The sequence below is a fragment of the Sciurus vulgaris genome (assembly GCF_902686455.1).
Source record: "Sciurus vulgaris genome assembly, chromosome: 11".
Taxonomy (NCBI): domain Eukaryota; kingdom Metazoa; phylum Chordata; class Mammalia; order Rodentia; family Sciuridae; genus Sciurus; species Sciurus vulgaris.
The window spans coordinates 66,464,576-66,487,425 of record NC_136472.1 but is presented as its reverse complement, the minus strand read 5'-3'; the positions used below and the strand labels follow the sequence as shown (position 1 = coordinate 66,487,425).

Sequence of the window (22,850 nt, the reverse complement as noted above, 5' to 3'; positions counted from 1 at the left end):
GAATGCCCTTTTCCACATGGTTAAGTCCCTTTTAAATTCCCCACTGTTGTAATGGTATATATCCACACTGGATTCATACTGTCTCTTCCTCCTTTTCTGTATAATCATAATTACATCACAATTGTCATATGAAGGACAAAATTCACTCACATTCCTATGAAAATACTTCCACATGTTTCTGAAGCTTTTCTGATACAATATTATTAAAAGTATAAAAGGGTCACCCTAAATTAACTTTGCATTTTTTTCCTTTTGCACCATATTTCACAACTGAAATATCTGGTTCTGTATAGGACACCAGATTGAGGAAGATTCATTTTAACTGACAGTCAATATTATTGAATTAACACTTCACACAGTCTATAAAGCTATAAAGAAGAGGCATAGGGTAAATTTATTGCTAGTTAAGATAATAAGTAATAATAAACCAACTCTGTCTTCACCAAATAATTTATCTAAATCACAACCTGTCTTATTGTAGTATTTCTGTGAATTCTAAGCAATGTTCTCCTCAGATCAAAAGAATAAGTAAAACACAAATCTCCCCCATTGAGCCCTTCACTACATGCCAGGAGAATAGTTTTCTCTTGATTCTTAGCTATAGATACCCAAGTAAGAACCAGTCAGTGTAAGGCTTATACAGGGGTCAACCAAGTATGAAGTTTACCAACCTCTGCATTATTGACATTTTGGACATACCAATTCTTTTTTGTGGGAGACCATCTTGTGCATTGTAAGATGTAAAATGTTTAGTGGCATCCTGAGCTCACCAACTAGGTGCCAGTTGTGACACTCGAAAATATCTCTAGACATTTCCAAACATACCTGGGGGGCCAAATTGCCTTCGGTGGAGAAACCTGGTGGAAGGCAGGGGAGACAGCTCAGTGGAAGAGCCCTTGCTTGGTATGTGTGAGGCCCTGGGTTTAATCTCCAGTGTGTGTGGTTGTAAGTAGTGAACTGGTCCTAGAGAAGAGACTGTAATTGACCTAGTTTGGGTGGAGGGCATAGTCCTGGGCCAGTCAACTGTGGCCAGGGGATGGGGAACAGTGTAATTTAACTCTGATTACAGCATGAATCTATATGGCTTCTCCTTTAAGAGGTACTGAAAAATAAACTAAGTGCCTATCACATTGCAAGGATTTGACTTGAGTAGTTTTGTTCCTTGTTGAAATTATTATGGTATTTGTGCTCCCCTAAAACTCATGTGTTGAAATCCTAATACCCAAGGTAGTGTTGAGTATTATATTAGGAGGTAGGGCCTTTGGGAGGTTAATGAAAGTGGAGGTTTCATGAAGGAGTTAGTGTCCTTATAAAATAGACCTGAGAGAAACCCCCTGCCAACCCTTTCCATCATAAGAGGGCATAGAGAGAAGCCTTCTTTTGTGAACCAGAGTAGACCTCCATCAGACACCAAGTATGCCAGCATTTTGATTGTGTACTTCCCAGTCTCCAAAAGTGTGGAAAATAAATTCCTGTCGCTTATAAGCCACTCATTAGAAGATTTTGTTATATCAGCCCCAAGAGGCTAAGACATTGTGTTCGTCACTCTTCTGACACTATAATAAAATACCTAAGATAATCGAATCATAAAGATAAAGTCTTATTTTTGCTGTTATAGAGATTTCTGTCCATGATTGGTTAACTCTATTACTTTAGGCCTGTGGCATGGCAGTGTGTCATGAAGGGAGTGCACAGCAGAGCCAAACTGCTCACCTTGTAGCCAGGAAGCAAAAGAAGTGATGGAGATCCTAAATCCCCATCAAGATCTCCACTAAGCCAAGCATGATGGTGCTACTCAGATGATTGAGGCAGGGGCATCCAAGTTCAAGGCCAGCCTGAGCAACTTAGCAAAACCCTGTCTCAAAGTGAAAAAAAAGGGGGGGTGGGGCTGGTTATATAACTCAGTAGTAGAGTGCTCTTCTAATATGCATGAGGTCTTGGGTTCAATCCCTAGTGCTGAAAAAAAAAAAAAAAAAAAGACCTCCCACTAAAAGTTTCCAACACCTAAACATGGGGTTTTTCTTTGTTTGGGGTTTTTTGTTTTGTTATTTTTGTCATTGTCATTGTTTTGGTACTGGGATTGAAACCAGGGGTACTTTACCACTGAGCTACATTCTCAATCTTTTTTATATTTTATTTTATGTTGTTGAGGGTAGCCTCAAACTTTTGATCCTCCTGCCTCAGCAAGACATGATAATAAACTTTTAATATATTTGTTTTTTATTTTGTCTATAATTACTGAAATTTATTATCTTGTGTTTGAAGTTATTCCTCTGTTTTCAGATATTTCTATTATATTATCCTTACAGTTTTAGTAGTCTACCATCTTCGAATAAGTCTTAAGCTGATTTTTTTTTAATGTGAATCAGAACTCCATTTTTCCTGTTTAATTCCTTCTCATTAGTGTAACTTGAAAGCTATTAGGTAAAATGTATGAATCTTATTGTGTCTGTCCTTCAGGAAATAAAAAGCAGGATAAGGGGGACAGTCACAACAAAATATCCAGTGCTCATTTGGTTATAAACCTTGTAACTCTAGGACTATGTTAGTAAATAGCAGCAAAAGCTTAGAAGAATAAAACCCATCACTCTTGTATGGTTAACGGTTTGGCTGTTAATATGCTTGAACGTCAGAGGACCATAATGAGTCTGTTTAAGTTATTGTCTTGAATTCCCCAAAACCCACTGCCTGGAGAAAGGATCAAGATCCCAGCTATTCCTTTGAGTGAAAGGTTTCAAGTTGACTTTTTTTTTAGGGCAAAAAAGAAATCCTATAACACAGGCATTCCCCTTTGAAATAAAATGCTTCAAAGAGGTAGGCTTCCATGGACATGGTGAGATCAGTAATATTTCCCCTTGGGAATCTCTCACCTCCAATTCTAGTTGGAACAAGGGCAGGGAGTTACAACTGTGGTAGAATACCGGAGCACTGGCAATGGCGGAGTGGAAGAGAGCTTCTGGGCAGAAATTCCTAGTGACAGAGTAAACAGCTGCCAGGAAAGTAAGCAGAGCATCCCAGATTTGGGTGCCGTCAAGAACTTGTGTCTATCAAAGTACAGGAGCTGCATCGCTTTGTGCCTAGTAGAAAATGCTTCCTGGGCTTCCATCCCCAACACAGGTGGAGGTGCTGAGACTTCCAGCAAAAAGGCAGTTATTAAAAAAGAGTGATAGCCTCAATGTATTGTGGGCATTTGTGTACTTCTATCATTAATTAGTAATTTGGGGAAAAGCAGGTGCTCAGATGAAAGATTTTATGGTTCCAGGAGGACCTATCAATTTCATTTCTCTTATCTAAGTAAGACATGCATTTGATATACTCAGTGCATCAAAATACTATTCTTGATTTCCCCCAAAACTTGTGAACTTCTCTTCATCTTAGTCAAAAAACAGCATTTTTGATGATATTTGCCTTATTCTATTTGTGTCATTGTTTCAATCACCAACATGTAAGTTTTTTGAGAGAGGTGACACATCTAATTTATCTTTCAATATGTCACTGTTATGGTTTAGATTTAGGTATCCCCCAAAAGCTCTTGTGTGAGACAATGCAAGAAGGTTTAAAGATGAAATGATTGAGTTATAAGAGATTTAACCTTATCAGTGCATTAATCCCCTGATAGGGATTAACTTGGTGGCCATTGTAGACAGGTAGGGTGTGGCTACTGGAAGTGGGTTCCTGGGACATGCCTTTGGGGGTATATATTTTGTCCATGTTGAACAAAGCTCTCTCTTTGTGCTTTCTGGTGCCATGTCCCCAGCTGCTTTCCTCACCACACTTTTCCTTCATGTGTTCTGCCTCACCTTGGGCCCTGAGGAATGGAATTGGCCATCTATGGAGTGAGACCTCTGAATCCATGAGCCTCCAAATAAGCTCTTCCTCCTCAGAATTGTTCTTGTCTAGTCTTTTGGTTACAGTGACAAAAAAGTTGACTAAAAATGCTTGATCCATTTCATAGTGGCTCTTGGGATGTAATTATTAACTTAGATTTCCTCCCCTCTTTCCCTAGTGCCAAGAAGCTCCTTTCAGGATTTATGAAATGTTGCATAGTTAGCTTCTTCAAGACTGTTGTCTAGTTGAATATGAGGGGGTGGTGACTGAGAGGAAGTAGACATGTTTGAGCATTAGGAATTAGGGCAATAGAGGCATGGTAATATAAGTAACAAAGAAAAAAGGAAATGATGTGGGAGATGGCAAACATTTTTTGAGATACTTCATTAAATATGGTACACTAAGTATACAAGAGCTTGCTGATTATATAGGATGGTACACTGAATATATAAGATGTAGGTGATGATATAGGGTATTGCCATCTTATCTTATTTTCCCCCAGGAAAGACTCCTGTCTTTCAACTCTTTTCATAGTCATGGCCCTTGTTTGAAGATATGCTGAGCTGATAAGTATTTAGGCTTTGAAAGTCAGTGCTTGGGATTCATGCCATCACCACCATCTCCATCCTATCACCTCTTTATTTAGCTTTAGCTCCTTATGAGTAACTTGCAGTTTTATTTTCCTGTGTGTGCAGACGTGGTTGGAATGAGCTTCCTCAGCTAGAATGTGGGAGTACTCCATTATTAAAGCTCTGTCAAGGCAAGAATGATTGACTGTAGCAACTCAGGTTGTGCATTTTTAGGGTTCTCAGCACAATCTGACAGTACCTGATGTAGCTGTTGGGAAAATGAAACTTACAATCTCAAGTCACCCTCCTCTATAAATCAGATGAGGCACTCTTCAACTCTTCTTAGAATTCTCCACATGTCAGCATAAAATTGCCTCAATCTTCCTTCCCCTACTTTATACTCAAAAACTTCATTCTCATTTCTGACAGCTTTGATGTACTTGGGCCTATTTTTTAGTGTTGCTTAACATTTTTTAATATTTACTTTTCACTGTGTATAAAAGTAACATATACTCATTATAAACATAACTTGATTTGGAAACAAAGAAAAAAGTATAAAGAAGGAACTGTGACTCATCACTGTTAACATTTTGAGCTAGTCTTTTTCCTTTTATGCACATTTTGATTTTAAAATATAGCTAGGATAACACTGCATGAACGATTTGGTTTTCTGGTATTTTTAACCATTATATTTTGAGAATTTTATCATGTCATTAAAATTCTTTTAAATCTTTTTTGTTTTTAATTTTCAGTACTAGAGATTGAATCCAAGGATTCTTAACCACTGAGCTACATTCCCAACCCTTCTGATTTCTATTTTAAGACAAGATCTCACTAAGTTGCCAAGACTGGCCTCAGTCTCCCAAGTAGCGGGATTATAGGTGTATACCACCATGCCCAGCATAAATCATTTTTGATAGCCATGTGAAATTACATTATTGAGGATATGGTAGTTTAAATTTGTTATCATCTCCTATACTGATCGCCTAACACTTTATAATAAATATTTGCTGGGATATATATATATATGCCTATGAACAGTTATAAGAGAAGAAGGAAATAATAAAAGTCAAGATTCATATTTTAAAATTATATAATTCTTCTTTTTTTTTTTTTCCGCGGTACTGGGGATCGAACTCAGGGTCCTGTGCTTGTAAAGTAAGCACTTTTACCAGCTGAGCTATCTCCCCAGCCCAAAATTATATGATTCTTAATTCAAAATTTCTGCTTATACTTCCAATATGAAAAAAATACAAGTTGACTAAGAACTACATAGTTTTTTTTTTTTTTTTTGACAATGAGTAGGTAAGAATTTATGTTTACAAGTTACAAATACAGAGAGTTATTTCTTGAGTTAGGTTTAGGTAGGATTTTCCCTTTTTATTACTAAAATTAATGCATACTTATGTGCAAACAACTGGAGAAGTATCAAAAATTTAAGTGCATGTTTCCCCATTCCACTACCCCAATTAAACACTTTTCTGTTGCATAGATATTATACACTATAATTGTGGGTATATTTAATGGATTCTTATAATTCATATGATTCTACATATGCTAAATTAACAACATATCAATATCTTTTCACATATTTATACTTTTTCTTGCTTTATTACATTGACTAAAACTATCAGACTAACCCTGTATAATATGTATAGTTGACATTCTGGTCTAGACATGTAGAAGGCCAGTTTCATTAATCTGTGCTATAAACAGTTCACTAGTTCACTGAAATGTCAGGAAGCTGCTTTGGTGATGGGAGATAGTTTTTCACCCTTCTGCATATGTATCTCATACACACCATAATTTCACGATGACCTCTGTTAAGTCTATACCACCATCTAGAGATTATTATGCTCCCCATACCAAAATCTGTTGTCCTGTGAGGTTACCAGGTAGTAACATGGTCTTTTAAGGGCTTTCTCTATTTTTTTTTTCTAACCATCTTTTGCTGATGTTGTCCTTACTTTCAGATCTCTTTGTGTATGAGGGAACACATCAATCACCTGAGATCTACATAATGTTCTGCCAATTTTAAAGACAAATTCTATCAAATTAAAAAGTAATAAATTCTACTTAATATAAAATGTCCTTCTATATGTCACATGTCAACTTTAAAATAGAGAGAATCTGAAATAATGAAGAATCCTAATTTAGCAAAGGAAATTGGATAGAAGTCAAGATTTTAGAAGTGAAGGGTATGAAGTGGAGCTATGTATAGTCTCTGAATTCATGGACCATCTCTAAAAGAATGGAAAAAAAATGGAAAAAAAGTTGAAACATTGAAATTTAGGCACTTATTCCTATACTGGTTGTAAATTGATGCTCTTAACTCTATTCTTTTTGAAATGTGTATGTTTAAGTTTTTCATCCATCCATGGGAGAAAGGAATGTCTTTAAGCCCTGGGGGTTGAAGGATTGAGAGAGATATATTCTGACCTTGAAATGATGTGACAGCATTCTCAAGATATGTTTGCTCAAATAGATGCCTTCTAAGTAAATGTTAAAAAAAAAAAAAAACTTAATTTGGAACATAAAACTTGCATTCATAAATATAGGAAAGTTGTTTTTTGGAAGACTATGTTTTGACCAGAATGAATGTGTGATTTATATGTGTGAGAAGTTGAGAAATTGTAAATCTTATCAGTTTCTGGATAAATGTGTTATTTGTCTGTGAGAAAAGAGTGGAAGCTATTAGCTAAGTCTAGTCCAGAATGATCTCTGAATCACAAGTATACTGAAATAAGATGGACTCTGTATGAGGTAAGTAAAATGTCACCATGAATTGTGTCTAAAGCCATAACCTTTTTTTCAGAATGCTTTTTCCATGAATCTTCTATTTTAGGGAGAAGTATGATCTTGATAGACTGAATCAAGCAACATATCATGGAGGAAAGAGATACTTAAAGTGAAACATACATAAACAATTATCTGGCAGTTTCTCCCATACAGAGATTGTAGTGGGAAAATTGAGTGTGAGGGAGTCTTTTGAGTCAAAAATCCTTTCTGAGCCTGCTGCCCCAGAATCAAAAAGGGAAAAGAACCCATCACAACTTTTGTACTAAATGGTTTGTTTTAAACCCAGAAATACAGTGGTAAGTTGTATAATGTAATAGACTGAAAGATGTACTATCTTTTAATTTGGAAATTTCCTTCTTAGATGTTCCTAATTAAAATAGGAAAGTGTTAATTGGTGAAATAAGCTGAGAATGGGCCTTAGTACTTAAAGGTGGCTACATGTTTTATTTCTGTTATAATCATGCAAAATATTATTAAAAATACATTTGGGGAACATGTGAAGGACATATTTTAATTCATGTAAAGAGTTAATTGATATTATGTATATGGTTTGCAACAGAAGAGACCAAGGGATAATAGTACCAAATATTGGAACAAAGAAAATTAGGATATGCCTGGAATATAATATTTTTGTAAGAAAACAAGAATACTTTCATAGATGACTCAAGTATTTAAGAAAACAAAGTGTCTTGATTTGATTTGTGCTACTCTAACAGAATACCTGAGACTGGGTAATTTTTAAAGATAAGAAATTTGTTTCTCATGGTTCCAGAAGCTAGGACATGTAAGATCAAGGTGCTGATTATCTGGCTAGAGCCTTCTTGTTACTTCCTCACATGGTAGAAGGCAGAAAGGGGCAAGCCTATTCTCACAAGCCCTTCTTATACTGGCACTAACACATTCACAAGAACAGCCCTCACGACTCAGACACCTCCAATTAGGACGTCCTGCCATTGTTGCTTTGGGTATTAAGTTTCCAACATGTGAATATTGGTATATGCATTCAGACCATATGAAAAGAGCTTCCATTGACCAGGAAATGATAATTAAGTATCAGGTAAAGAAAATAAGCAGTCAATAATCAGTTCATGTTGAGTCCTTAAAAAAGTCATGAGCTAGGCGCAGGGGCGCACACCTGTAATCCCAACAACTCAGGAGGCTGAGGCAGGAGGATCTCCAGTTCAAAGTCAGCCTTAGCAAAAGCAAGGCACTAAGCAGCTCAGTGAGACCCTGTCTCTAAATAAAATACAAAATAGGGCTGAGTCCGTGGCTCAGTGGTTGAGTGCCCCTGAGTTCAATCCCCAGTACCCACCCACCCCCCCCAAAAAAAGTCAGGAATCCATAACTATCCTCAAAATATGGCAAGGGAGAAAGAAAACTTACAAAAATAAGACATATGTCTTTCAAATAAACAAAATTGTGGAATAATGATCAACTCACCTGAATCACACATTCAAAGTGTTGGTCAATGCATGTTAACAATTTCAAATGGTAAGTAAGAATTTAAGTTAAAGAATATTAAAATACATTTTGATCAGCCAGATTAAAAGAGATATCTAAAAATTAAGGTAAAGTGGTTAGACAGTCTGGGAAAACTGGTAAAGAAATAAAGAATAAGGTAGGCGTGTAAATATGTAAGGAGCACAAGAAATGAGTGTCATAAAATAATGCTATCTCTAATAATCCACGTTGATTTGTAATGGTCTAGTCCATGAACATCTGAGAAATAAAAGGAGTTCTGTAAATACAGTTGGGACAATGTTGGACTACTCCATCCTCCTCATTCTGCATAGGAGAGGGGAAGGGCTACAAAAGCCCATGAGCAATGTAACTCACAATGTAGGGTCATCAAAAACCTGTCTTCTCTAATCAGCCAGACTTCCTAACTGTCCATGCTCGAGAGACGTGGTAGATTAAATAAAAATAACTGCCAGAATAATTAAGCTCCATCTTACAGGACTGGAGAAGGGCACTCTTATTTTAATATGACTGTATAAAGAATGTGTCTTCCAAGTATCATCTTAGAAATTATCCTAAAGCAGAAAAAAGAAACATGAATGCAAACTCTATCTTTGATGAAAATAAGAAACATCTAAAAGCCCAAAACATAACCAGAAGTGCTATTGATTTCAGTAAAGAGCCAAGCATAACCAAAGGTGTAAATCAGTGGACACACCATCTGCTAGAATGAATTTCTCCAAGGTGAATGGACATATCCTGAGGCGCAGAATCAATAAAATTTAATTTGTAGAAATGAGAATATAGTCCATGAGCTCCTGGGAGGGGTTTCCTTAAAATTGGTTTGACTCTTATAGGAAGAGAACTCACAGCACTGAACAAGGAACCTGCCCCTAAATGGCCAACTCTCAAGACTTTGCCTCCTGAACCAGCAAACAAGGCTAGTGACTGAGGGGGGTGAAGGCAGGGTAGGTAGGGCTCGGTGGATCTGGGAAGGACATAAAGTGAGCCCAGTATATTTTTAGTGAAAAATGTTAAAGCCTAACTCTAAACAATAGCCAAAAACACAGAAACAAAAAGTGTAGGACTAAAGAGAAAATTTAGAGTCAAATTAAAGAACCAAATACAAGAAAATGAGTATCAGAAAAAAATAAAATAAAATCATGAAAACTTCAAGAGGAAGAAGACAAAAGGAGGCAGAAAAAGGAAGTTAGATCATGACTTCCATGGACTCTGGCACTTTTCTCCTCATGAATTTCATCCCCCATTTAAGATTTTTTAATTATATTTTACAACTGTGTTGGTATAAGATGTGTATAACAATATAATACATTAAAACATTTTCTTTAACAAAAACATTGATTTCAGTTCCAGGGGAAAATACATAAAAATACTAAAATTGAGTCAGGTATAGTGGCACATACCTAGTAATCCCAGCTACTTGAGAGGCTGAGGCAGGAGAATGGCAAGTTTGAGGCCTCCCTAGGCAACATAATGAGACCTTGTCTCAAAATTAAAAGTTAAAAAAAAATAAGAACTGAAGATCTAACTCAGTGGTAAAGACCCCTGGGTCATTCCCCAGTACTAGAAAAAGCAATAAAATTAAACTAAAATTGAGGTTAAGCAAAAAGCACATTGTTTATATCACATACATAAAATCATTGTGGTAAGAGCATTTCCTGCATAACTCAATTTAGGCTCCAAGAGATCAACAAAACAGCAATGACCTTTAAGTTCTCACATGCCTGGCAAGGTTCCGAGCATTTTATACATATTTACCCATTTAACGCTCAGCAAACTTACAAGGTAGATGCAGCATTAGCTTTACTCTACTAATTTCTCTCCATTTCTCAGCTCCAACTTCCAGGGTGAAGAGTTTTCTTCTCAAGTCCTCATAGTGACCCCAATTTTATTAGAGTTCTTTACTAGAGAAGAATTCACAAGAGTTATTTTTAAAACTCTGCAATACTCCATGACTCACTGGTTGTAGGGTTTGGGGCAGGAGATGTGGATGAAGGGTCAGGTTGTAACACTTTTCAGGTGAGTACAGAGGAGAATCTTGACTACTGAGAAGAAATGAGTGCAGTTTTAGATATATTGGATTTAATATATCCATTGTCTGTGGGATATCCAGATGAGTATTTTTAAAATTATAACTGATCTTCCTAAAAGTTACTTGATAAATTTACCATAAAAAGAAATCATACAACGTAATACAACATAAATAGAAGAGGAAATCAGATTAGAGGGAAGATCATTTGTCCTCAGGAGGCTCTTCCCATAACTGCAACCATCCCTGCTGTTAGAGGGGCCCCCTTTGTGTGCTTCTATAGCACCGTATCCTTTTCCCATCAGAGCACTTATTCAAAACTCTATTGCAGCTGCCAGTTTACTGAGTGTTCCATAAAGCCAGCACCCTTATCTGTATAATACATCAGCAATATCTATCACCTAGAACAACAAATATAGAATGAATGAATGAGCAATCTTACTTGGTTCTCATTATAGACCTAGGAAAAGAAAATTGTTCATCACTAGCAATCAAGCTCCGAGGTCTTAAACTATGAAGCCATACTTTTTCCAAGTCACTTTGCCACCTCCCTATTTAAAGCAATTCACAAAAGAATGGCCAAGACTTAAAGGAACACATCATGAGGAATAGCTGTATAAACCAGTAATGTTTGGCTTGAAGAAGAGATGAGGGAAAATCTTGGAAGAGTCAGTCCTGTGTGCCCTGCTGGAGTTAGACCCCACCAACATACACATCATTGAAATACAAGAACCTTGTTGTGCAGATGTTCCTAAATAATTAGAAGGCAGATTTTGATCTCAGAATAAAGAAAAGGTTTTGGTCAAAGTTGTCCAAAATATAAAGTTGCCTGAGAGAGAGTGAGTTCTTTGTCACTACAAGATGTTACCAGGTGTTTTAGGGTTGGAAATGCATGTGGACTTGATGGTTTTGAGTTATCAGTGCCAAGGTTACATGATTCTTCTGCTTGCAATGAAGGATCCAATAGGATCTCTGGTACTTACCTAGATATGAAATTTCCTACCATGAATGCATATGTTTTTACCCATATATGAAATACCACAGCAGAATATGGGCATGCTGAGTTAGATAACCCTGCCTATTATTTTTATCCACTTTAAGATCTGACTTGACTTTCCCTGTAGACTTCATTGCAGAATGAAAAATATTCTGACTAGCTAGCTAGATTATTCCTGTCACTTGGCAGTTAGATTTCTAAGGGAAATGATTGAATCCAGCACTCAAAATAATTGATATTTTTCTGAGTTTGGTTATCAGAATCATGGTGGAACAAAGAATAAATTTGCACTTCTGACCTAAAAACTAAGAACCAAATTCTGAAGTTAAGCGATCCACCAGTGTTCCTTCTAACCTGCTCAAAGCCGCCACCTCCATGCTACATATGATGGATTACAAGTTGGGTACTATGTCAGTGTCCCCACTTCCTTTAATTTATAATCATATTAATAATAATTATGGCAGTGACAAAGAAGAACATAATGTAACCAAATGGGCTATTAAGAAATTGAACTAATTTGGTTTTAACTTGATTTTATTCTTGCAACTTTAGACAAATAAAAGTGGCATTCCCCTTCTCTTTGGAAGTTTTCCAAGCCTTCAGATTCCTAGGAGTTAGGGGCCAAGATATTTAATATGGGAAATGTGGAGTTCAGCTCGTTCAGGTATTCGGGGGAGGTATGTGGGGAGGTGGAAATCAGGTAGACACCAAAGAATTTTGAAAAATAAGAATGTATTTTCCTTGGAGATACAAAACTGAGCCTGTGGATGCCAGGCCTTCTGAGATGACAGAATCTTGAAAGGGATGGCCACTGGAAAGCTGGAGCAGTCTGAGCCCTAAGGCTTGACAGCCTGTGGGAGGAACCCTAAATGTCCCCAGAGCCACCCTCCACAGAAGACCCTCTGTTCCCCACACCCAATCTGACCCTAGCACATGCTGCTAACAGCCCTCACCCTCTGGGAAGCTGAACTAGCAGACCTAAGGGGAGTCAGATGAGCCCTCAGCTAGGACACTGACACCTCAATGGTGACATCCAGTGGTCATAAGGAGCAATAGCAACTGATTTGCAAAAACTGAGCAATGGAGATGGTGTGAGCATCCTGATTAACTGCATAACCTAGGGAAAGGGAGGATAACTACAACAACTGATAACAGGCTTTCCATCAATCAAGGAAAGTGGGGGCTTAAATTCTTCTAACTGTATTCATGAAAATAAAATACGTGTCACTACTTGAACTCCAATGTCAAGGAGTAATTCATACCTGTAACTCTGGTCCCATTAATAATCACCAACACCTTCATCTGAAGTACACATCTCCCCAGTCATTATCTATACCCTTAATCGGTTTTCTTTTTTTGAGATTCAATAACTAGGAGGCTTTTGTGGTTCATATGTCTTCTTTTCTTCATCTGGCTTTTGTTTATTACCTCTCTCTTCCTGCTAGAATATAACTTTATAAAGGCAGAGATCTTGTCTATCTCCTTAGCTTTTAAAATAGTGCCTGTAATAAATTTGTTGAATGAATGAATAAATTAATTATACACTTGAAATTTGTGGAGCAAACACTATGTTCTAGACAGCATGCTATGAACTTTACTGATGTTACTAAATTCTTAAAATAGCCTAGTGGGACTATCATTATCCCATTTAATAGATCAGGGAGCTTAGGACCCAAACTATAAATTACTGAGGTCTACTTCCTTTCACCATTCCTGTTTTCCATCTCACTATTTGTCTGTCTTAAACATCCCCCTCTTTTCCTGCTTTGGTTTGGATCATGACCCTTCCCTCTTGGCTCTCAAATAACTCACAGTTAACTATCACAGCACTTTTGACATTCATTATTGCTGGTGTTTGTATCTCCCTGTAAACTCTCAGTTCCTTAAAGACAGGGATTATCCCATCTTGGTGTTCACAAGACAGCATAGAGTCTGGAACACAGGAGATATTCAAAAATGTTTTGATATGATGTGAAACTTGGGACCTAGTTTCATTCAGTGACTGAATGAAGGAGTAGGTCACCATGATCTTCATTCTTAGGTACTCCCCTTTGCTTCTCACTTTTATTTTGTAATACTCTTGCTTTACTGCAGCAGGGAACAATCCCCAGACACTTGTGCCAAGCAGAGTACTTGGTGTGGGAACTACAGAAATTCATAAAATGATCCCTACTGAAAAGAGTCATAGTCTAGTAGAGTGGGGTGGATGGATAACCAACCGCAACAATCACAATCAGTGCCATTAGCACTTTGGGATGTGCAAGTGGTGCTTTGGGAGCAAGGAAGAGAAACACCTAGCCCTGAGACAGGTGTGCCTTGGGTGCTTTTTGCAGGACAGTAGAGATGAGACTGAGCAGTCTGATGTCATATAGGTTGAGTACCCCTTATCCAAAATGCCCTGGGACCAGCAGTGCTCTGGATAACAAAAAATTTCAGATTTCAGAATATAGGATTTGCATTGTGAAATATCTTAAGGGAGGGATTCAAGACAAAACATAAATTTCATTTATGTTTTATATATACCTTATACACATAGCCTAAAGGTAAGTTTGTACAACATTTTTAGCACATCTGCATTTTGACTGTGACACATCACAGAAGTCAGATGTGTAATTTTCCATCCCTAAGACAAGGTCCTTCCAAGGTGGCAGTGGGACCTCAACTCAGCCCAGGCAGATTCTTTACTTACACCATTGGAAAGAATTTCAGGATGAATCAAAAGCAAGGCACAAGCAAAGATTTACCAAAGGACAGCAAAGCAAAGATATATACACTGAAAAAGTAGGGTGCAGACACCTCTCGCCTCTCGGAGAATGCAGCTATGGTTGAGCTGACTAGATATAGGATTTTCCCGGGAAGGAATTGTGGAAGCTCCCAGGGCAGTTTTTGTGAAAACTCTTATTCCAAATCAGTCGTCTGATATTTGGGGTTCAGAATATTTCTTCTTGATTAAGCATTCTAATCATAAATCAGTTGTAGAAACATTATGTAGGTCTTTTAATCTGGTGACATTTTAATTATGTTTTTGTTCTAATGGATCTGCTGGAGGTTTTATTCATCTAACTAAAGAGACATCATGACTGGTCCTGCTCATAGATCTATGTCTCCATCCAGTAAAGATCTCTTTCTCCCTGACAACCCAACTATTACAGTGTCATTTCAGTGTTGTGGAGAATTTTGGATTTCAGATCTTTGGATTAGGGACACTCAACCTATAGCAGCATAAGGAGAAGTAGCAAAAGATAAGGCTATAAAAACAGGTAAAGACTAGCTCATGAAAGGCCTTGAAGTTAACATTAAAGAATCTGAGCTTTATTCTGAAGATGATGGGGAGACACTGACGGGTCTGTCTCAGGAGAGTGATGTGATCGGACTGGAAATTCAAATACTGGTCAGGTAAAAGATAAGACTAAAAGAAGGCAAATGGACACAAGTTAAAAAAAAAAAAACTGTAGAGATCAAATCGATATAACTTTCTATGTTGGAGGGCAAGAGGATTCTTGAAGCAATGAGGATTCCCAGACTTCTGTGCTTATGATGATACCATTCATTGGTAAAGAAAACACAGAGAGAATTTTGAACATTCCTACTAGGGTCTGCCACATAGCAGGTACTCAGTAAATAACTGAACTTGCAATAGATCTTACTTAAAAGGTACAAAATAGATTGGAACTTTGGGAGTACTTTTAAACTACAGTTCATGACAGTGGTCTAGGTTGTAAGAGGCTGGTAGGAGAAGCTTGGAAGTTAATGTCAATCAAAAAGAAGCTAGAGTGAAAAGAGGGATGATTAAAGAATTCTGGAAAACCCAACTCTTAAGGGGGCAGAGGAAGAAGAGACTAAGAGGAAATTTTTTAAAAATTAATTGACATCTATTGAGCACATAAAACAAAGGGCTGTACTAGGTGCTTTAAAAAGTGTGATTGTATGTCCCCATGAAGCAAGTGTATAAGGAGCAAGTGACCAGCAGGCTGTTTCTATGTGCCCCCTGGAATAGAGCCCAGGAATCAGGGGAAAGTGGAGAAATCATCTGACATTCAAGCCACTTTCAGATCCAACATTGCCTATTCCTTGTACTGCCTTCCCCAAACCCACCCTCGCCCTTTCACAAGGAGTCTGGAGTAGAAGTTACTTTTATTGAGTGTGAGTGCAAGTAGGTGCAAGCTGCGCCTCTTCTGTTAGACACAAGGTACTAGGCTGAAAAAGGAAGGGAGGGCCAGGAAGGGAGGGCCAGCGCTGGGCAGTGAATACAGGATTCGCTCCTTATTTGGGCGTGAATGCTGCATTCTGAAAGGATTTATTTTGGGACAAGGCACAGACACGGGGAGTCCAGCAGCACCAGCTATCAGGCTGCACTCTCTGTTTGGAGCACAGCAGCTTCAGCAGCCCCGGGTCTCCCCGGATCTTCCTCCGTATCCTGCGGAGGCTCTGGCTCCACCGTGGACTCCAGCGTAGGCTGGGCTACTTCAGGTTGGCCTTCAGCGCTCCTGCCTGGCCCAAGGCGAGGTGGCTTGATCGGTGTGGATGGTGGCGCAGCAGGGCCTTTCCGGCCCGAAAGGGCCCTTCGAAGGTTTTGTACCTTCTGCAAACCAGTACGCCGCAAACGCCGAGCCCGGGACTCCACCGGCTCCTCGTCAGAGCTCTCTCCAACTTCGGCCTCTGGCTGTTCTGGGCTCAACTCCGACTGGTCCGCCGGGTCCAGGGGCTCTGGAGCCTTCTGGAAGGCTCTGGTTGGGATTTCCGCCTCCTCCTGCATGTGACCACACAGAATTGACCTTGGCAACCCTTACCCAGGACCAGCCTGAGACGCACTCCTCAATTACACAGGGAAAGCTGCCCCACCCTTTACCTCCACAACCAGAGTAGGGAAGAAAATGCGGGCCTGGAAAGGTTAGAGGGCGGAGGCGGAATGAGCGAGGAAGGGCCGCGACTGAACTGCAGAAGTCGGTGAAGTAGGTGAGCCCTTGTTCGGGCGTGAAATACAGGAGAGTGGCCGCAAGGGCAAGAACCAGAGGAGGCAGAAAATTACCACGAAATGCACTCCCGCCGCCGTTATGTTATTTGGGGGGATGGGTCGGGACTCAGACCAAAGTCTGCCAACGTGTCCGAGCTTTGGGCGGGCGGGGATTGGCCAGGCTGGGCTCGGGCGTGTGAAGGCGGGATGGGGATGCGTGTGGTTAGTGGGTGCGGCCCTGGAAGTCTGTTTCACAGCTGCCAGCGGCGCGTGGGGTGGAGAATGTCGATACGGTAGGCGAAAGAGAAGGGAAGTCCCCAGAAAGTGTCCCGGAGGCGGGAAAAGGTCCCAGATTGGGGGACGCCTGAGGTCACTGACCTTAAAAAGCAGGACGTGTAGCTTCCCGCGTGCCACCAGCAGCCCGTGGTTGGCCTCCAGTCGCTGCACCTGGGCAGCGCGGCTCACCGCCCGCTCCTGAGCAGCGTCGGCGTGCGAGCCCACGCGCTCCGCTTTGGCCAGCAGCTGTGCCAGCGTGTTGCTGGTGGTGTCGTGGCTGCGACTCAGCGCGCCCAGGCCGCTTTGAATGCGGCGTACGGAGCCTGCCAGACCGCCCTGCCTCTGAGCAAGGCCTCCCTGCCTTTCCCTCAATGCCTCCAGCATGGTGGCCAGCTTCTCCAGCAGGGTCACCACAGTCACAGCGTGCACTGGGCCCCCAGGAGGAGCTCCGGACACAGGCCCCGGTTCCAGCGCGCTCTCTCCCATGATCCTTGACCGCCCTGCCTGCTCTCTCTGCGGCCGCTGGCTGCGCTCTGCGCTGGGGCCGCCTTTCCCCGGCTCCTCCCCAGCTCCAGCCGTGACTCAGGCAGGCGGAGTTGGCCTTTTCGGTGGGTGGGAGGGAGGGTGGAAGGGCAGGGGGCGGGATGTATGTTGCGGGGGTCCTTCCGAGGTCCTCCCGCTCCCGCTGCCCCGCCCGGGGAACCGTCGAGAAACAGGTTGATGCGGCAAACCCTCTCCCTCTGAATTTGCGTTCCCCTCCTCCACCAGTTGCCTGGTGTACCTCTTTCTGGAATGTACTCCCCACAGCAAAGGGCGAGTCACGGAAATATTTATTTCATGCATCGTGTGGACACAGAAACTATGTTAGCGCGGCAAAAGAATAAGGGGGGTGGGGCGCCGCCTCTTGGCCTCCCACATTGCCGAAAATTATAGTGGGGCTGACCCCCTGCTGGGCACGTTGGACTGGAGGTCCTGGAAAGATCCGTTACAGATCTCGGACTGCCTAGGCCTGAGGCCACACTCTGTGACTAGTCAGACTGTGAATGTGAGCCAGGCGGGCGGGGCATCCTCTGGTATTTTCCTAACAGTCATTGCTAGGCTTTGGCTGCAGGCTTTGTTTCTTGCTTCTGTTTCTTCTTGTTGTGTATCATTATCTTGCTTTCTTACTGCACTTCTCTTTCTTTGAGCTTCATTGATGGAGTTCAGCTGTGTCTGCCTCCTGCCTCCCCAAGCTTGAGGAACAAGAAGGACACCTCTGCCTTTGAAATCCTTAAAAAAATAGGTTCTGGTATGTCTTTGCTTTGATGGAGGATGGTTGATTATATACACACACCCTTTTCTGTAAATAGGTAAGAATATCTGCTGAGAGTGAAGATTCGAAATTGCTGCTGTGGACAGGGAGAGAGTAAGCATGGAGGGCCAGTTAATGATGGAAATCATGAATTTGTGATGTCATTAGTTTGGAAAATCCCAGGCCTTGTGTTTAGCAAGACTAAGCAAGTTGATTGTAATCTCACAAGTGCAAGCAATTCTTTGATCCTGATTCCTTTCCTTCTTCCTCTCCTCACCTGACCTGTGAGGGTCATTAGATAACAACTGTGAGAGAAAATCATGTCACTCATAGGATGGAACTTGCCTGAAAGGATCCAATCTGATTTAAAGGTAAAAGAACAGCAAAGGATGAGCATCTAATGATACTAAGTTGGTGCCTGTCATCTGCAAGGTGATAGACCCTGATCCTTTTGCTTAACACAGAAGATAGGCTGCCGTGGGAACCTGACAGGAATCACCATCTCTTCCAGTGAATCTACACCTGCCCAGAGAGGAACTCATTAGGAATGTGCCAATCAGAATGCTTTCAGACTGAGCAAACAAAATCCAATTCAAACAGATCTTAGTAACAGGAAACCCAATTCAAACATACTTTTAAAGTCTTTTGTAAAGTGATAATTAAGTGTGGGGGGGCACAACTTCAAACCTTTTTCTCTACAGTTTCCCCATTTGTCCCCACCCTGGCATCAGCTTCATTTTCAGACTGGAGTAAGGTAGCTACAGTAGTTTCAGGTCTCACATCTCCAACAAGATCTAGAAGAAAAACAAGAAGACCATGTTAAAATTTAGGATACTTGTTTCCCGGACACCCTCTGTCACAGACTTTTTCTACTTGCCTCTCTCTGGGTTGCGTAGCCATTCCAGGACCAAATTCTATGACCAGAAATGTGTCATGTGTTGAATAGGCTTAGACATGAGTTCCTTAACCAATCACTGACAAGAGGGCTAATAATTCCCTTTTAATAAATCAGGTCCACCTCTGGAGCAGGGTAAGTTCAGTTTCCTTAGGAGTATACAGATGGTACAGAAAGAAAAGTGGGTATCTCTATAAAAATCTGGGTATCACTAGGAATAAGTAGTTGTTAGTTGGAATTCCATTACTGTGACAAAATGCCTGAGATAAACAATGTAAAGGAGGACAGATATATTTTGGCTTACATTTTCCAAGGTTTCCAAGGTTATTTGGGGACCTGTGGCAAGGCAGTACATCATGGTAGGGGTGCATGGTGTAGTAAAGCTGTTCATCTTATGATGACCAGGAAGCAAAGAGAGAGAGGAAGCGGCCAGCGCCTTAATAATCCCTTCAAAGGCATTCCAGTGACCTATCTTCCTTTCACTAGGCCCCACCTCCCAAAGGTTCACCACTTCCCAGTAGCACCACAGGCTGGGACCAAGCCTTTAGCATATGAGACACTGGAGGACATTCAAAATCAAAACCATAACAGCAGTCACTCAAAAATATCTACTACAGAAAATCTGAAAGAATCCACAGCCTTAAGGAATGGTATAAGGGAGTCCAATGTATTCAGAAACAAGAACTACTTGAATAGATATTTTTCAATGACATACAAGAGAACACCGTGTGGTAACAGCAGCAGAGATTGGAATTAGGCTGCCATAAAACAGGAGGCACTGAGAAGGAAACAGAAGATGAAAGAAGCAAGGAAGAGTCCTCCCTGAGACTCTTCAGAAGGAACATGACCCTGCCGACACCTCGATTCCACACTTCTACCTTCCAGAACTGTGAGAGAATAAATTTCTATTGTTTTAAGCCCTCTGGTTTGTGGTCATTTTTTGCATGCCCTGGAGACTAACCCAGTGCCAACTCACAGTGGCTCAACTTGTGAATTTCCAACTTTACAGTGCCATCTCCATTCAGTAGAAACTGTACTTCAAATTTTGAATCTGTATCTTTTTCCAGGCTATGATACACTCTCATGATGCTGCAGCTTCCATTCAACCACAGGGTAAACAACAGATACTTCACAGTGCACAATGTTGCTAAGCTATTTCTGTAGTTAAGTGTAGTAAGTGCACTTATGATACTTTTGACTTATGATGGGTTTATCAGGTCCTAACCCATTGTAAGTCAAGGAGCATCTGTATACCCAAAGATTAATCATCATCAGTATGACAGGACCCCCTTACTTAAGATGACCCACCTAAGTGACACCCACTCCAGTTAATTCTCTGGATGTCTGAAGTTCTATTTAGGAAAAGTAAATAGACCTGGAGACTTCCAATGAACACAGACAATTAAACCAACAGTTGTCCAGATACAATGGATGTTACAAAAAAAATCAGTGGAAAAATACAGAAGTTGAGGTAGCAAATGCTTTTTAAAAAACTAAAACACAGGTACTGTCCACCCTGTCAAGAGAACCTTTATAGAGTGGCCTATCTGTGATAGTATAGTGTAAATAAGTATTGGTACCATTAATGATAAAAAAAAAAAAAATTCCCCCACACCTTTTGTCAATACTGGACATGCCTGGAATATATCTGCCTAAAAAGACCTGATAAACAGGGTCCCTCTTCTCTTACAATGCCAAGAGCTAGGTGCTCCTTTTATTTAAGTAAGAGCAGAAAAGAAACCCCTGAAAGAAATAGATCAGATTGCAGTACCTTTGATGGTATCATTTTACATCTTTGTTTTCTTCATTTTTCAGTAGTCAGGTTCTTCACCAAAATAAGGATGCAAAAATCCCCTGAAACAAAAGTGGCAGAGACAATGCAGTTCTTAACTTCATACAAAGAGGAAGAGTATCAGGCCCTTAGGTCCAGAAACCAGGGAGAGATCCAGCAGACAGGAATTGCCTGGAGTAGTAGTAGTTAAACCTATGACAGGTAATGGAACACGAGTAATACCTCCTGCCACGACAAAGAACAACAGTTAATGGATGTTTGGGCTGTAGAGTCAGCCTATGCTCCATCTTGGAATTCTGAGTGTGTTGAGGATCAAGCCCAGGGTCTTTCATATGCATGTTCTACCACCAATCCAGCCCCTCACCTTGGAATTTATTTATTTATTTATTTATTTATTTATTTTTGGTACCAGCCAGGGCTTGAACCCAGGGTTTCAATTGAGACACATCCCCAACCCTTTGGGAAAAAAAACAGGATCTCATTAAGTTAGTTAGAGCCTCACTAAGTTGCTGAGGCTGGCTTTGAACTTGTGATCCTCCTGCCTCAGTCTCCCAAGTCACTGGGATTACAGGCTTGGGCCACTACTTTAGTGTCACCTTAGGATTCTTATACACTCTAAATTTTGGGTCATCTAAAAGACTGTATACTTTGAATAGGATTGAGAAAACCTTAGTGATGAACCTAGCCAAGGCATAAGACACAGTCTGGTTAGTTTTACTTGTTGAAGATCACCTATCACAAGGGTCAGGGCTGACACATCTATAACAAATGACAGGCTAACAAGAAAAAAGACACAACAAATTTATTTAACCAAGAAAGACTTCAGAATGAAGAGCCAGGAAAAACTATTTTTATAGTTAGGTTAATGAAGAATGGACGACCATACAGAAAAGTAGTTGGACAAAAAGATATGATGTCATGGCAACAAGGCAACTGGAGAAACCCAGCAAGGCCTGTCCAGATTCTTCCTGGCCTTTCTGTGTAGCAATCCTTTCTCCTGGGTAAGGGGAAGAACTTCCCTGGAAAGAGGATCTTCAAGGTAGACAGAGTGACCTTTCCAGGTTTTAGGGCTTGCTTTGGTAGAGAGGAGTTCTAGTTTCTATGATTTTTCTTAGAGAGGAATACTTCTGGTTTTAATGAATGACTTCAGGAGAATAGGGGGAGAAAGATGGTGGGAAGTCAAAGAAACCTTGCTTCTGAGGCTTTCCAATTTCCCTTAATTCAAAATATGCAAGGTGCCAGGCACAGTGGTGCACACCTGTAATCCCAATGACTTGGGAGGCTGAGGCAGGAGGAGTTTGAGGCCAGCCTGGGCAATTTATCAAGATCCTGTCTCAAACTTAAAAATAAAAAGGACTGTGTTCTATTCCCAGTACTGGAAAAAGGGAGGGAAGTACTCAATGTGCTAAAATGTCATGCCTTAGGCAATCATTTTCTGAGCCTAAGTACATACTTTTTGGCCCTATAAGTCAGAAGGAAAGATGAAAGTGAGGTCTCCCACCAAGATGATTTGAAAATGTAGGGGAGGGAGAAGGGCAGATTTTATAAGGAAAGGTAGAGCAGATGCATTAAGGATTTTAGACTAAGTTATTGATTTCAGCAGTTGAGAATTATACTCTTTCAGACAACTGCTGGCTCACTACTGGATGCTAGTGGAGAGATTCACCAGAAGTCTCGGGGTTGTGTGTGCATCGGTATCCTTTGTCTCACATAGCAATACAGCCTAAAAGTCTCTGTTAAACAGAACAAAAATCTAAGAAAGAATAAGAGATGTCTATGTGAATTCCTTATACAAGAAATATCCCTGAACCTGGGCATCACTTTGAGATGCTGAGGCAAACTGGTACATCCTTCAGGGATTGAGCCTTTGAATCAAAAGTAACAACATGAAGCACAGACAAAACCACCCATTTAACAGGTAATGAGCCCCAGTGGGCAGGC

General features: G+C 40.5%; 1 protein-coding gene across 1 annotated transcript; it reads right to left on the bottom strand.

The window, feature by feature from the left end:
• Window positions 1-15,816: 15,816 nt before the first annotated feature.
• Window positions 15,817-19,996, bottom strand: CAVIN3 (caveolae associated protein 3). Its single transcript, XM_079104830.1, has 2 exons — window positions 17,034-19,996; window positions 15,817-16,451 (listed from the first exon to the last, which is right to left on the bottom strand). Exons 1-2 carry the CDS (start codon window positions 17,415-17,417, stop codon window positions 16,047-16,049), a joined length of 789 nt encoding a protein of 262 aa, XP_078960956.1. The 5' UTR covers window positions 17,418-19,996; the 3' UTR covers window positions 15,817-16,046.
• Between the last annotated feature and the right edge of the window lie 2,854 nt (window positions 19,997-22,850).